The 14,011-nt window shown below is 43.0% G+C and overlaps 1 protein-coding gene across 1 annotated transcript in view; it reads right to left on the minus strand.

Annotated features, from left to right (window-relative positions):
• Positions 1-3,662: 3,662 nt before the first annotated feature.
• LOC135595157 (alpha-mannosidase I MNS5-like) overlaps positions 3,663-14,011 on the minus strand; it is a 31,875-nt gene continuing 21,526 nt past the window's right edge. Inside the window, exons 13-15 of the mRNA XM_065085712.1 lie at positions 5,072-5,213; positions 4,841-4,991; positions 3,663-4,134 (exon numbers count right to left, since the gene is read on the minus strand). Coding sequence (XP_064941784.1) covers positions 3,907-4,134; positions 4,841-4,991; positions 5,072-5,213 — 521 coding nt within the window. The 3' untranslated portion in view covers positions 3,663-3,906. The remainder of the gene's footprint in view (positions 4,135-4,840; positions 4,992-5,071; positions 5,214-14,011) is intronic.

Here is a 14,011-nt window from a genome sequence, read left to right on the forward strand (position 1 = left end):
AGAAAAAGGTTGAAGGTTGATCAATGCACCGACATAAATGACAATACAAATGTGTGCCTATCCATTATCGAGTAAATAAAAAACAGGCCCATCCCTAGCAGGTTTGCACCAAGAAAACCAGTCTCTTCTTGCATCTTCCACACTATTCTCATAATGACTCCACAAGACCAAGATAAAAAAACACATAAAATAGATAATTTAAGTTGAAATAAGATTTTATATGTCATAATTTTAGGAAGAATAAATCATATCAAGAAGCAGACTATACAACATTTTGGTTTAATAAAATGGTATGGTTTGAAAATTCACACACCATAATTAACCAGTTTGGTTGTGATTCCCCTGTAAACAAAACCAAATAGGACTGTGCATAGTTCCCTCTAACCAGTGCTGAAACAGAAGTTCCTTATAGCATAGATCTGACAGATCAATATCTCAATACTCAGAACAGAAGTTTTTGGATGATCCTAGAATGGTGAAAATCCTTTGTTTACCTCAAATCTCTGAGATTAATTACTTTCTAATGGATCTCCAATTGAAAGGCAAATTAACATTCAAGCATGGCTTATACCAAGTTTCAAGAGCTAAAGTATGCTGTAGGATTACTCGCCAAACCATGCTGAGCAAAAGGAGCACAACTAATTCGCAAACAATTTCTATTTAAAATATAAAAAATCATAAGATAAGAACTTTATGAATAAAATAAGTTAATACCAAATGCTTTCTCTCATTGTTATTGTTCTATATTTCAAAAAAATATGATGGGCATAGAACACACATCGAAAGACAATACCTCCTTATGGAGGTATTTCTCTGTGAAAGTCCCATAAGTTCTTTGTTTTTCTATAAATGTATCATGGATTCTCTGTTCTTATTACAGTTTGTTGTAATGTGATTAGCTTCTCCTGTAATAAACTGATGTAGTCTATCTAATTTCAAATGCTACAATACCTCCTTGTTTCGAAGGTGGTAAAATCTGCTGGAATAACTCAGACAAATCTAGTTTGCTGTTCCTGTAGGCCTGGAGCCACAACTTTGACTTAAGTTATACAGGTTATAGCAGATGATAGCTGCTACAAATGTTATCAGAAAATAAAAGAGGAGAAGAGAGTTTTGGAGGAGTTGGATAAGAGAGATGGGTTGTGAAGGAAGAATAAAATAGGTTGGCAGAAATAAACATTTGTGTGATTATCTGTTGCTAAATACAGTCAGCCATGGAGACTAATTTTGATTAGGGCTCCTGACTAGGATATAAAATACCAACTTAGTAAAGCCCCAACTTATTCAGCTGATCTATCAGGCAAAAGTCTGAGTTTAAATCAATCTCAATTATATGACATGAACCAACTGTTCTTTATCTAACAAATAAAAAATAATAATCACCAAACTCTTCCAATTATCCATCTAAAATCTTAAGTCAAGGCCAGCCAAGGGGCTTTAAATTTGCAGCATAACCTCAAGAACAAAGTCAAAATCAAATTATCCAAGTCAATAATGCAGCATTTCCACATTAATAGATACAATTAAAACTTATAATATCTTCATACCATAGAATGAAAAATCCATAACATTTTAAATTATATTAATATACACTATAATTTGAGACCAATGTAAAGCCAACTCTTAGCGTGATGTTAACCAAGTCTTCCAATATCCAACCCTTCAAAATCTTCAAGAAAGAGGGTTGCCGGGAAACCTAGAGGTCCAGCCAAAAGACTCAATTCTCCAATACTGCTATGCAACTACAATGAGCATACCCAAATCTCCAGGGCCAGGAAAAAAAAAAAAAGACAGAAGCATTTTTTCCTTTCTTTATTTTATAACATCCAATCCTATTTTCCTATGAAAGTATTTTTGCTTTTGATTCATCTCTTGTTCAATCATACGAGTTTTTCTAATTGTGATTGGGTTCGGGTCGACTGAAATATCATTAGTTCACAACATTTTCGTTGCACATCATCAGAATTAGAAAATAACATCCAATCTTATTGTGCTCTGGCACAACAAGTTGTCAGAGTTTACAATATACCTTTGAGAGTTTGCCCTCAACTGGAAAGTAACCTCATTAACTTTGATAGTAAAAATGCACACAACCATACAAACCCCAGAAATCCTTCAAGCCAAGGCTGCTAAATCTATCTATTATTTATCGAGGATGTGATTCACTCTGACCCACCGCATGGCAAGAACTAAGGACATTGGTTGAAATTTCAACGGTGCACCAACACCAATTCCAAAATCGAGACCGCACATTTAAAATATCCATCACGATAAAAAAAAAAACAAAGAAATAAAATATCCAAGCAAATGAAAAAGCAAAAACGAAAAATCCAACCCAATGGAGAAAGAAAATATCCAACCACCACATCATAATATACTTAAACCGGTTCACCATACAGCATACAAATAACAGATACGCGAAACCCCAAAAAGGAAGCACCTCTAAGAATGAATTAGAGAGGGGTGGGGTCGGTGGGGGGCTCCGACGTCGCTGCCGGATACATCGACAGAAGAGTGAGGGGGGAGGTACTGCTATAACATCGGAAGCGGCGGCCGGCCGTTTCGTTTCCTCACCTTCCAGCTCATACGTAGCCTTGAATTATTTCCCCAGTTTGGCTGGTTTCGCATCCCTCCTTTAGTGCGAACCATCGATTCTCGATCCAATCAACGAACCTCAAACCGAAGCGCGGGGAAGCAGCCAAACCCTAGATCAAGGGGCGGAAGACCCACCCCAAAAGACAAACCCTAATTCCAGAACTGGAGTCTCGGCGGGGTGGGATCAGGATCGAACCTATCCTTCTTCGTGGGCCTCGCATCACCGCCAACCCCCACACCCCACACAACACAAAAAAAAATATACGTTGCTTTTGTCATCACAGTTAACTCACCCACTTGCTGAGATTACGTTTCAAACATTATTATCTTTTCTCGACCATTACATAATATACACATTTGATGCTTTTTTATGCTTACGATATGACTCAAATTCTTGACGTTTTAAACCATGCACAAAACCATTTTTAAGAGACCATTACAAACATTATTAATCATGATTAGTTTATCTATTCGTATTCTCATCTTAAGAAAAAGAAGTTTTAGATCTCTGTCATTTTGAAGTTTAGAATTAGCATTATTTACCCTTTCAAATTTTGATATAAAATATATATCCACAAAATATTTAGAATTACATATAAACATCGTCGGATATTTAAGATCAAAATATTAAAAACAATTAAAGCAGAAATGTAATCTAGCGAGAATATTAAAACAATTATAATGTGCTTCACGATGATTCATACCATTTCGTCCCTGTCAATTTTAACCCTGGAGCAACTCGCAGCCTATTACACAGAATCAACGAACATGTATGTTATCTGCTAAAAAGGATAGGAAAAAAAATTAATTGCAACTCATCTACTTGAGTATTAAAAATAAATATTTCTTTTATTAAAAAGTTTAAAACAAATTAACTATCTTGCATGCACATGAAACCGCAGACTGGAAGATAGATACCTGAGGCCGTGACATATGGATGAGCCGTTTAGCTACATACGGACAAATAATTCCTGGAAATAAAAGTATCAGTTTTACGGAATTAATTGTACAAGGAATCTGATTCACATACTGTGGAAATTTTGTTCCAGCACAAACACAATTTCACAGGATTAAATTAATTGTGAACAAATTGACAAGGATAAATTCTACATTAAGGATGATTCTTGCGTGAATTATAATCCTCAAGGTAATATAATTGGATACCCCATATCAAGGATCCCCTCTAGCATCGATGAAGATACGCTCAGGCCGAGAACAGCTACACCAAATGTACAACTCTAAAAATACTTTTCTTCTCTTTATTCCCCTGCCTAAAAGAATATCTATACTACATTGATTTTGCCTCAAGAATTATGGTATGAATAACCACAATCCACAAAAGCCAGCCATGCTGCAAACCCGTTTCCTACATGTCGTCGAATCAATCCCACACTCATCGTCGGTTCTACATCTGTGATCAGCATGTAAATCGGGGATATGGCAAGCACTCTCAATTTGCAGTGAGATGCTTCCTCCTGTGGTTGTTGCAGGACAAACTTGTTGAGACAAAGCACTTAGCCGAATTGCTTGATTTTCATTCTGCAACGTCATGAATGAAGAAACATTTAATAAGCTGAATAGTAGAAAATATTTGCAACAAACAAAGTTGCCTTCTTTGTGGTTTTCCATCTTCATTTTGCTTTTCAATATTCTAGTCTGACATGCCATATCCAAACTTTCTTATAAGTGGAGTGTCGTATTTGGATGCTGTAATATGTCAGCATACAGAAATAATGTGTAGTCAACATTTATATTCAAAACAATTATTAATCACATATATGCTTCAAATAATATCCTAAGACAACATGCATACAATTATTACCTAAACTACCTGGAGAGTATCTAACATATTTATTTGATTAAGAGGGACTAACTAAGCCACTACATCTAATTTATTGATACTGAAATAATAAACCAATTATTTGGGGCTGAATATATGGATCTTTTCCCACCATTACTTTATTTGTGGCAATATTAATCCATTTATAGATAACTTAAAATATAAGAACTAAATAATATGTTTGATTCATTCTCTTATGATGCAATGTTTAGTCTAAACTTTCAGCTTGTTTGTAACGTGTATGTGCGCACACAATGCATGTACCTAAGAAGCTTGTGTGGAGACAATATCTAGCAAAGAGATCAATCACAAACAATACAATATAAAGATAATGAAAAAGAAATAAACAAATAGATCAGCAAAAAGGAAAGAAAGGAGGAAGAAAAGACCAGAAGCATGGAACACCTTTACTGAAGTCCAGTTAGCAGGAATGTAAGCCTCTGGAAGTTTCTCATGCCAGGAACCTCTGATTGGCAGAGGGTGACCCTCAGTAGTAAAGACATAGTTCTGACCAGCCAAGAATGAATCATCAAAGAGAAGATAAAGATATTTACACCTGGCCATGAAAAAGTAAAAAGATTCAAGATATTTAATAGTTTTTTAGACAGAAATTAAATCAATCTTCGTATGGCTCACGTTTCAGAAAGAAAGAAACTATGCTGATGATCTTCTAGTTCCATGGTTGTAACATCTCTAACACTTGCAAAACCACCATCCACTCTAGTATAGTAATTGAGAGAATTAATTATTGTCTCACCAACTTCCATATACCAAGGATCTGTTGCAGTAGAATTAATTTGTCAACAATCCCAACAGCACATAAATGATATATATATTTCAAATGTAAATTAACATTAGCATATCCTGGAAAACATAAGCAATTAGAATAGCAAAATATTCAAGGCACATATGTTTAACATAAACTTTACATGCATCACAATGATTAAGTACAACTAATATCCATAATCGGATTTTGTATAGAAAAATTTGCTATCAAAGTCACAGCTTATATGGATTTCTGGGGCTCCTACAGGACTGACAACATATAATTGGTAAATCAAAGATAGCTTCCAATAATTTAAGTATCAATTGTTCTTAGGTCCCTCATTACTGTTCATTTTATGGAGAAGAATTCAGCCATAGAGGTCCGCTTATGGATTTGCAGATGCCATGTCTTTAAGAGTGTCTAGAAGCCTAAGACACATCCATACTCAGACAAATAAATCATAATGTCTGCTAAAAATAAGGCCTTACATAATCATAGAAAAAAAAACTACCAAAAATAAGTGATAAGTGAATAAGATCACAAATGTCTACAAAAATGGAATACCAATTAATATTGAGGATTTGTAACCTGGTTAAAGGGCCCTTGGGATATTATATATTTAAATACGCCAAGATTTTACCATATTTTCTGGTCTGAAAGAGCATTGCTTGCTAAGGGTGAGTAAGCAGAAAAAATTTATTGGAGATGGTGTATTATGTCATAATCACAAAGTGTCATAAAAAAAAGTTCCATGACAAGTGATGCAAATTCATTGATCTGCTCAGAGATTTGCTTTTTCAACTGCTTTAGATCTTTTCGTGTTTCTTTAATCAACAGAGAAGCTGGCCATATATATGCAATGAACATAGACCAAACACAAGCACCAAGGTCTATAAGCCACAAGAAGAACCAGATAGAGGAGGGTACAACACTTAATAGATGTTATGCAATCGTGACATTGAATTTAAATCAAAATATTGATATTATCAGTTGCTTGATAGTACTTTGTAGCATGGTATACAATTTCGAATGGTACCATCCGGTACGGGGGGTACGTACTGGTCCGAAGGCATACCGGTACGCGGACCGCCCGCTACCGGACGGAACGTGCTACAGTGCTACACTGTAACAGTGCTACAGTAGAGGAAGAAATATATAAAACCGCTCGATACGCTTTAGCGTACTGCTCGGTACGCCCTGGTATCACGGCCTTAGTTGGAATTGCCTAAGGCATGAGGCACCCTTCCGGCCAAGACACGAACTTAGCTTGCGTTGCCTAAGTCGCGCTTCGCCCTTGCGATATTGCTCCGCAAAGATCAGCCCACTTGCAACCTCTCGCAGGTCCCGAAGGACCTGTAAAAGAGAAAGTTGATTAGTTTGAAAGAACGAGCGACGAACAAGTCCCGACGTCTCGCGAAAAGAGGGGAAGCTTTACAAGCAATTCAACGAGCACCTTGCGTGCACAAGAGAAAAGAGGGAGAGGGGGAAAACAAGGGCTTTAGAAGGTTGAACGAACAGCTGCAAGCCCACAAACAGCTGCTCACCGAGTCCCGGACGCGACAACAAGTTCCCGTCAAGGCAACGTGCGAACTTGCGAAGGAGTGTTCAACGCCCGGTACTATACCGAAGCCCCATCCAGCCCTGTGCCACCCGGGGGGTTCCAAGGGGCTGAGATGGCTGACGTTTTGGTGAGCGGAGGCAGATTCCAGAAATCAGCCCGCTGTCACGGACAAACTTCTAAACAAGGTGTTTGATGTAATGCTTATATATGTCCGTGTCTTTTGGCATGTTCATGCCTTGTACAACATGTAGAGGGGCGGCCGAAGGCTTAATAGTCTCATTTTAGTTGGGCTGGTGGCCTCTTTAGGCTTGTAAATAAAGGTTGTGTCATGTGGACACGTGTGAGAGATTTTCGGTCTGTAATGGACCATTTTACCCTTTGTTGTGCCACTGTTCAGAGCTTGTAAAGTCTGTTTGTAATTTGCATTGTCTATGAAGTGTTTTTCAGAGATGTTTGCTTGTGGATCCCGATTGAGGCGTTCTCTCTAACCCGTTCTCTCTTTTGGTGGTCCTAAGGGACAATGGGAGGCTTCGGGGAGGCTGGCCTTTGCGGACGGACACGCAAGGGTGCCGCACGACTTAGGCAAAACCAGCTAAGTCCGTGACAGATGGTATCAGAGCGGGACAAGCACTCATAGAAACACTTAGCATGCAAACGTGGGGGACCTAGCGGGGCTGCGTTGAGGGCAGTCAGCACACACGCGACCGTTTGGGGGAAAACAGGCATGGAGATGTAGGGAAAAGGAGTCGCTCGGAGGAGCGGGCATCTGAGATTGGCATTCAGAGGAATGGCCAACCCTTCGCGCAAGAGGCACCACGAGAACAGACAAGCTTGGAAGAATGTGGAGCGCACAAAGGTTGGGATGGCTGAGTTTGAGCTACGGCTCAACATTGACAACTATACTTGATGGTGCTCAAGACAAGCGAGGCGCTTGGTAATGGATGAGACCATCCAAGGTGGAATGAGTTGCTCAATGACCAAAAGAGTTATGCAAAGCTCACAGAGGTGAGGGGAATTGCTAACTCGAAAAATTTGGTACTCATGCATGGGCTTGTATGCGAACGATGGAATGTTCGTGGCCATCCCAAGGCGACCGAAACTCGGCGCCATAGAGCATTGAAAGTTTCTCTTCGGCATGTGAAGGATACGTCCGTAGGAGGCTGAAGTGTGCAATGAGTTCAGCATGTTGCTAGGCCTTGAGAGGTGCAACGGGGGCTGTATTGACGGGGAGTCGCAATCTAGCAAGTGCGCTTGCAGGAGGCAGAACAATGCACAGTTTGTTCAGCAGATCGGAGTAGTCTAAGGGGATGGTGGTCTCCGAAACGAAGAGAGATGTTGCTCCAATGGGACAGTTATCCAGGAGGGATAAATCCCGGCTCTCCAGAGAGAGAATCATGTGAGACGGACCTCACATGTTGAGGAGGAGTACCTCAACAAACAACAACTCCACGAAGCTCGATGGACTGAGCAAGCGGCGAGGAGTCGTCGCATGATCTCGCTTGAGAGAATGCATTGGTGGATGCATTGCGAGATCAAGTGGGGGAGCGACCCAAAGCAACTTAAATGAAGGCACACTTGGAGTCGATGTGGAGATCGGACTCAAGGGAGGGCTGACCCGTAGAATGGTGGGCGCGAGGGCCACCATCGACTCAATGCAAAAACGATGAGCGGAGCAACTCGGGTGTAACTTGGCGAAGTACCCAAACTGCATGAAGGGAGCCAACATAGAAGTTGGAACATGGAGCAGAGGCACAGTGCTTTTCTTAGACAGAGGTCAAGGACATGAACTCTTGCAGAGGCAAGAGTAGGATCATGTTGTTCCATGGGTCCTTCATTCTAACGGAGCGGACTCATCTTGCATGGTGCCAAAAACGAAGGGAGTTTCTGGGCACATGCACCTTATCTCGGAGGAGCATTTGATTGAGGAACTAAGGCGACTCAATTTGCGGAGGCGAAGTTGGGTTCAGAAGGCCTTAGCACGGGGCAAGAGGACACAGAGGCGGGTACTCTTGAAGAATATGCCACAGTGTTGCCATTCAAGTTGCCATGAAGGAAGCAGTGCGCAGCGGAGATTGTGCTGGTAGGGGCAGAGGCCCAGGATCCAGACAATGGTGCACAAATTACGGTGAAGTCGGTGGACTTCGGGAGCTACTAGGCGACGGACTGTCCTAGAGCGGTGCTTCATCTAGGTGTGACCCAAGAGTGGGGGGATGAAGGTCGATTGCCAAAGGAGCGAACAAAATCGAAGGTGGAAGAGACCCTGCGATGTATTGGCAGAGGCCACACATGGAGGGTTCACAATTCGAGTTTATTCCACAAGGATCAGAATGCAATGGAGATGTCACCAGGAGGCGACATGGTGTAGCGGATCGTGGTGGAACAGTTCGTGGCAATGCGATACACACGACATAGTCCCGGGAGGGACTAGATCATATGGAGGTATGATCGGGAGCTATTGGGAGCTCCACTTCGGTGAATAACACGACGGCAAGAAGGGCTATGGATTCAAGGAGTGAAGGCCATGGTACCGCAGAGGCGGGTCTTCCGTACGTGCATCGAATTTTGCATCGGATGAAAACCTTGGTCATCAGCATATGGGGGCTGGGTTCCACCAAGGGAAAAGTTCGAATGCAAGTACCAGTGAGTTCCATGGGAGGAACTTGATCATGCAGAGGTATGATCGAAGCAGCTGGAGAGTTGGACTGCTCCATAGCTCATATTCGCTTAAGGGAGCCCGGCAAGTCAGAGGACAAGGCCGAGTAAGCGAACGTTGCTACCAAGGAAGCTAAGGAGAACATAATCGGTGCAAACCCTACAACGTGATGGCAGAGGCCATGCATGGGAGTTACAGTCTGTCTTTTCATCGACCAAACGGATTGCTTGGAGAACACAGAGGTGTTGAAACAGGGGTTCGAAAGGGGCGAGGAAGCGACGACGAGTCCAGAGGGATTTAGCTACCCAAAATCAAGCATCAGTTAGAATGGAGGTGGACTCAGAGGAGTTCCACGGAGACATATCTACTGATCGTGAAGAAAAGGGATGCAGATGCGAGGCGATGGATAGTAGGGCCATGGGCATGGCAGCGCCATGGTACCGCAGAGGCGGGACTTCCGTGAAAGTCATTGATCCCTTGCTCTCATGGAGGGAGAGCGCTTGGTCGTGAAAGGGGCCGAGGAGGTGGAGAATGCAGAGGCAATCTCCAAGTATCGAGACAAGGCTGAAGGGCAGAGGCCGAAGAACTTCGTAAGACCGGTGTCAATGTGCTTCTCATCAAGATAGCCGAAAGTGAAGGACTTCGGGTCATGCAAGAGTGCATAACCAAGGTACGAAGCAGGCAGTACGCGGTGCTGTACCTTTGCTACTCAGTGGAGTAGGCGGTAGGGTTGATGGAGAAGACGGTACAATCCCAGAGGCGACCAAACCTATAAGAGAATTACTCCAAGTTGGGGTGAAAACTTCTCGCATTCCAGAAGTTCGATGGCATTGAGAATGTGAATCACAGTAGCTAACTCAACGCAAGGAGTGCAAACACTTCAAGTGCTTCAAAAGTGTGAGCAAAGAGCAGGCGAAGACCAGTAACCAGCTCGATGCATGGAGTACAACCTCGAGGAGGCGGGCGAAGTCAAGTAACCTTTGCCTTCTCAACTCTCAAAAGAATGGGCGAAACCGAGTACCCCAATTCTCTTATCTATCCAGCAGAGGAGCTCTGCACAAGTTCAAAGACCCTTCGAAGATAATGAAAGACAATAGTTGTCAAATCCTCACCAACGGTGATCAGTGCTACTGAGAGTAGATTGTCCGCTTCATTTCCCAACGAAATGTCAATCGAAAGCGGAAGTGATGCGAACCTACTTGGATATGACAACTAAGTGAAAGAAGAGTCAATGAGCAAATTTTGTGGAGGAAGGACCCAAAACTTCAGAAGTTTGCGAGATGATGCTCGTTAAAGCTCCAACAAGCATCCACCCAGTTAAAGCAGCATGAGGCATTTGAGAGACTGGCGCAGTAAGGATGGTCTTTTCCTTCATCTGGGAGGATCCGCAGGAATCAACAAGGATCAACACAACTCAACCAACCCCACACCAGAGTCAGAGTCATTGGTGAGTTGAAGCAACATGGCGGATCAAAGGTTCGACTACTCAAAAACAATAGCGGAGAGCAGCAAGGAGCCAAGAGGCGCATTGCAGCTGGAGCAGAAGATTGAAGACTCAGTAGAGGCGAGGAGTTGCAGTGTCGACAAAGGCTTCAACGAGGACGTCGAAGGAATAAGTGGGGGAGAATGTCACGGACAAACTTCTAAACAAGGTGTTTGATGTAATGCTTATATATGTCCGTGTCTTTTGGCATGTTCATGCCTTGTACAGCATGTAGAGGGGCGGCCGAAGGCTTAATAGTCCCATTTTAGTTGGGTTGGTGGCCTCTTTAGGCTTGTAAATAAAGGTTGTGTCATGTGGACACGTGTGAGAGATTTTCGGTCTGTAATGGACCATTTTACCCTTTGTTGTGCCACTGTTCAGAGCTTGTAAAGTCTGTTTGTAATTTGCATTGTCTATGAAGTGTTTTTCGGAGATGTTTGCTTGTGGATCCCGATTGAGGCGTTCTCTCTAACCCGTTCTCTCTTTTGGTGGTCCTAAGGGACAATGGGAGGCTTCGGGGAGGCTGGCCTTTGCGGACGGACACGCAAGGGTGCCGCACGACTTAGGCAAAACCAGCTAAGTCCGTGACACCGCGGCACACGAAAATGGAGCTGTTTTGGGCTGTTTTTGGGTTGTTTTGCTCGGTTCGGTGAGCGGTCGCTTTGTAACGCTACAACTTGTTCGAACTTACATTTTTACAAGCAAAATGACCCAAAATCAAGAGAAAACATATTATTAAGCAGCTATACATGTAGGTGTGAGAGACGAATAGTTCGTTGAATGGAGTTGTTGCGAGTGCGCGACGACCGTTCGTGACACTGGTGTACCGCTCGGTACATGGTACCGTACCGTACCGAGCCAACCTCGAAACACCGGTACGGTACGGTATTGCATACCTTGCTTTATAGTAACTTATTATACATAATACATATGTATAAAGTATGGTTCGCCTTATTAGTCCATACCGGTGTACCAACCGGTGGTTGGTACACTATGTACCGATGTATCGACACATGGTATGATGGGGTGTACTAATAGACTGGTATGTACCGCCCATATTGATCCGCTATTGGATCGGTACATACCGCCCGTATCGAGCTATCACGGACTTAGCTGGTTTTGCCTAAGTTGTGCGGCACCCTTGCATGTCCATCCGTAAAAAGTCAATCTCCCTAAAACCTCTTATGGTCTCTTAAGGATCTGCAAAAGAGAAAATAGGTTAGAGGAAGCGTTTAACTCGGGATCCACAAGTAGCCATTTCAGCAAACACTTGATACGCAATGCAAATTACAAACATAGACTTTGCAAACTTTGAATGATCGCACGCTAAATGGTCCAAGCAGTGATTTCAATAGGCGCTCGGGCGCTCGCCTAGGCACTCGGGCGCTCGCCTAGGCACTCGGGCGCTCGCTTAGGCGCTCAGGCGAGGCGAGGCGAGGCCTGAGCACTTCATTTCTAGGTGGTGCACTTCAAAGAGGCGCCGCCTAGGCGCTCGCCCGAGCCTAGGCGTCGGGCGCTTCGAGTGAGCGCCCGGGTTAAACCAAGCGACCGAACCAACATTTTATGTCTGGTTCGGTCTCCAGTGCTTTAGTTGGTTCAATCGAACCAACTAAACCACCGATATCAGCCTTCCTCTCGCGACTTCCCAACCCTAACCCTGCTCGCCACTCCCACTCTCATTGCCGCTGCTCGTTGCTACCGCTACCGCTGCCATTGTCGCCGCTCCCGCTCCCGTTGTTTGCTGCTACCGCTGCCACTATCGTCACTCGCCGCTACCGTTGCTCGCTTCTACCGCTGCCACTGTTGCCGCTCCCGCTGCTCACTGCTACTGTTGCCGTTGCCATTGTCGTCGCTCGCCGCTCCCACTCCCGCTGTCGCTGCCACTGTCGTCGCTCATCGCTCCCGCTCCTGTTGCCGCTGCTTGCTGCTACCGCTGCCACCGTCGTCGCTCTGGCTTCCATTGCTGCTACCGTTGCTGCTGCCGCTACCACTATCGTTGCTTGCCGCTCCCGTTGCTCGTTGTTATCGCTGCCACTGTCGTCGCTCGCCACTCTCGCTACCGCTGCTCTCAGTCAGCAGCTACGATCTTCCTCTTACTCATACTCTTCTCACTTCGTATACTGTTAACAGTATATTAACAGTATACTACTAACTGTATACAAGTAACAATATTTTTATTTATTATATTAATAATATATTATTTTGATTTTAATACTGTTAATTTTTATTTATTTGAAATTATTGTTATTGTTTTGAATTTTGAGACTTTTTGTTAATGTGATATTGTAATTTTACAAGATTTTCTTAATTTAATATCATACTTTTATTTAAATAATTATATTTATTAATTATATTATATATTTTTATATTTTAGCGCCTCGCTTAGCTCGAGCGAGCGCTCGGGTGTTTTTGGACCTTAGCGCCTAGCACTTTTTAAATCACTGGGTCCAAGGTGGTCCGCCGCAGCCAAAAGTCCCTACAAGTGCCCATATGATACTACTGCGGAACAAAGCAACGAACCAACCCTAGACACTACCCCAAAGGCGCATCTAATCGTGCCACCCGAATAGCTCCTAGGTGTTGTGCTGGCTAACATTCCGCACCACTTTGTGGAGCTAGAAAACCCCAAAAATGGCTACTTAGATAGCTTGTTTCTGAGCAATTTTGTCTCTATACGACGACTACACACAACCTACGTTTACAAGCTTTAAACAACTACAAAAGCCAATCAAAATAGAGCTGCCAAGCCTACTGCAAACCCTCTACATGCTATGCAAAGCATGAATAAAATCGAAAGACACGGACATACATAAGCATTACATCGAACACCCTGTTTATAGCTTTGTCCGTGATGGAGCGATACAACGTGGTACGACGAACCTTGGTTTAAAGGGTACAAAATTGGTGAACCCAATGTATGAGGCTCCCTGCTGATGTATGCAGCCCTTATCCCTTCAAGTGTATTAGCGCATAATGCATATAATAAAAAATTATATGTTTAAAGGGTATCGACTATGGTTCGTATTACCGATCCGTACCGGTGTACCGATCAGCTATTGATATGATACGTATTGAGTTGTACCGAGCGTACCGACACTCGGTACACCATAGTG

This window comes from Musa acuminata, chromosome BXJ1-10, assembly GCF_036884655.1.
Source record: "Musa acuminata AAA Group cultivar baxijiao chromosome BXJ1-10, Cavendish_Baxijiao_AAA, whole genome shotgun sequence".
Taxonomy (NCBI): domain Eukaryota; kingdom Viridiplantae; phylum Streptophyta; class Magnoliopsida; order Zingiberales; family Musaceae; genus Musa; species Musa acuminata.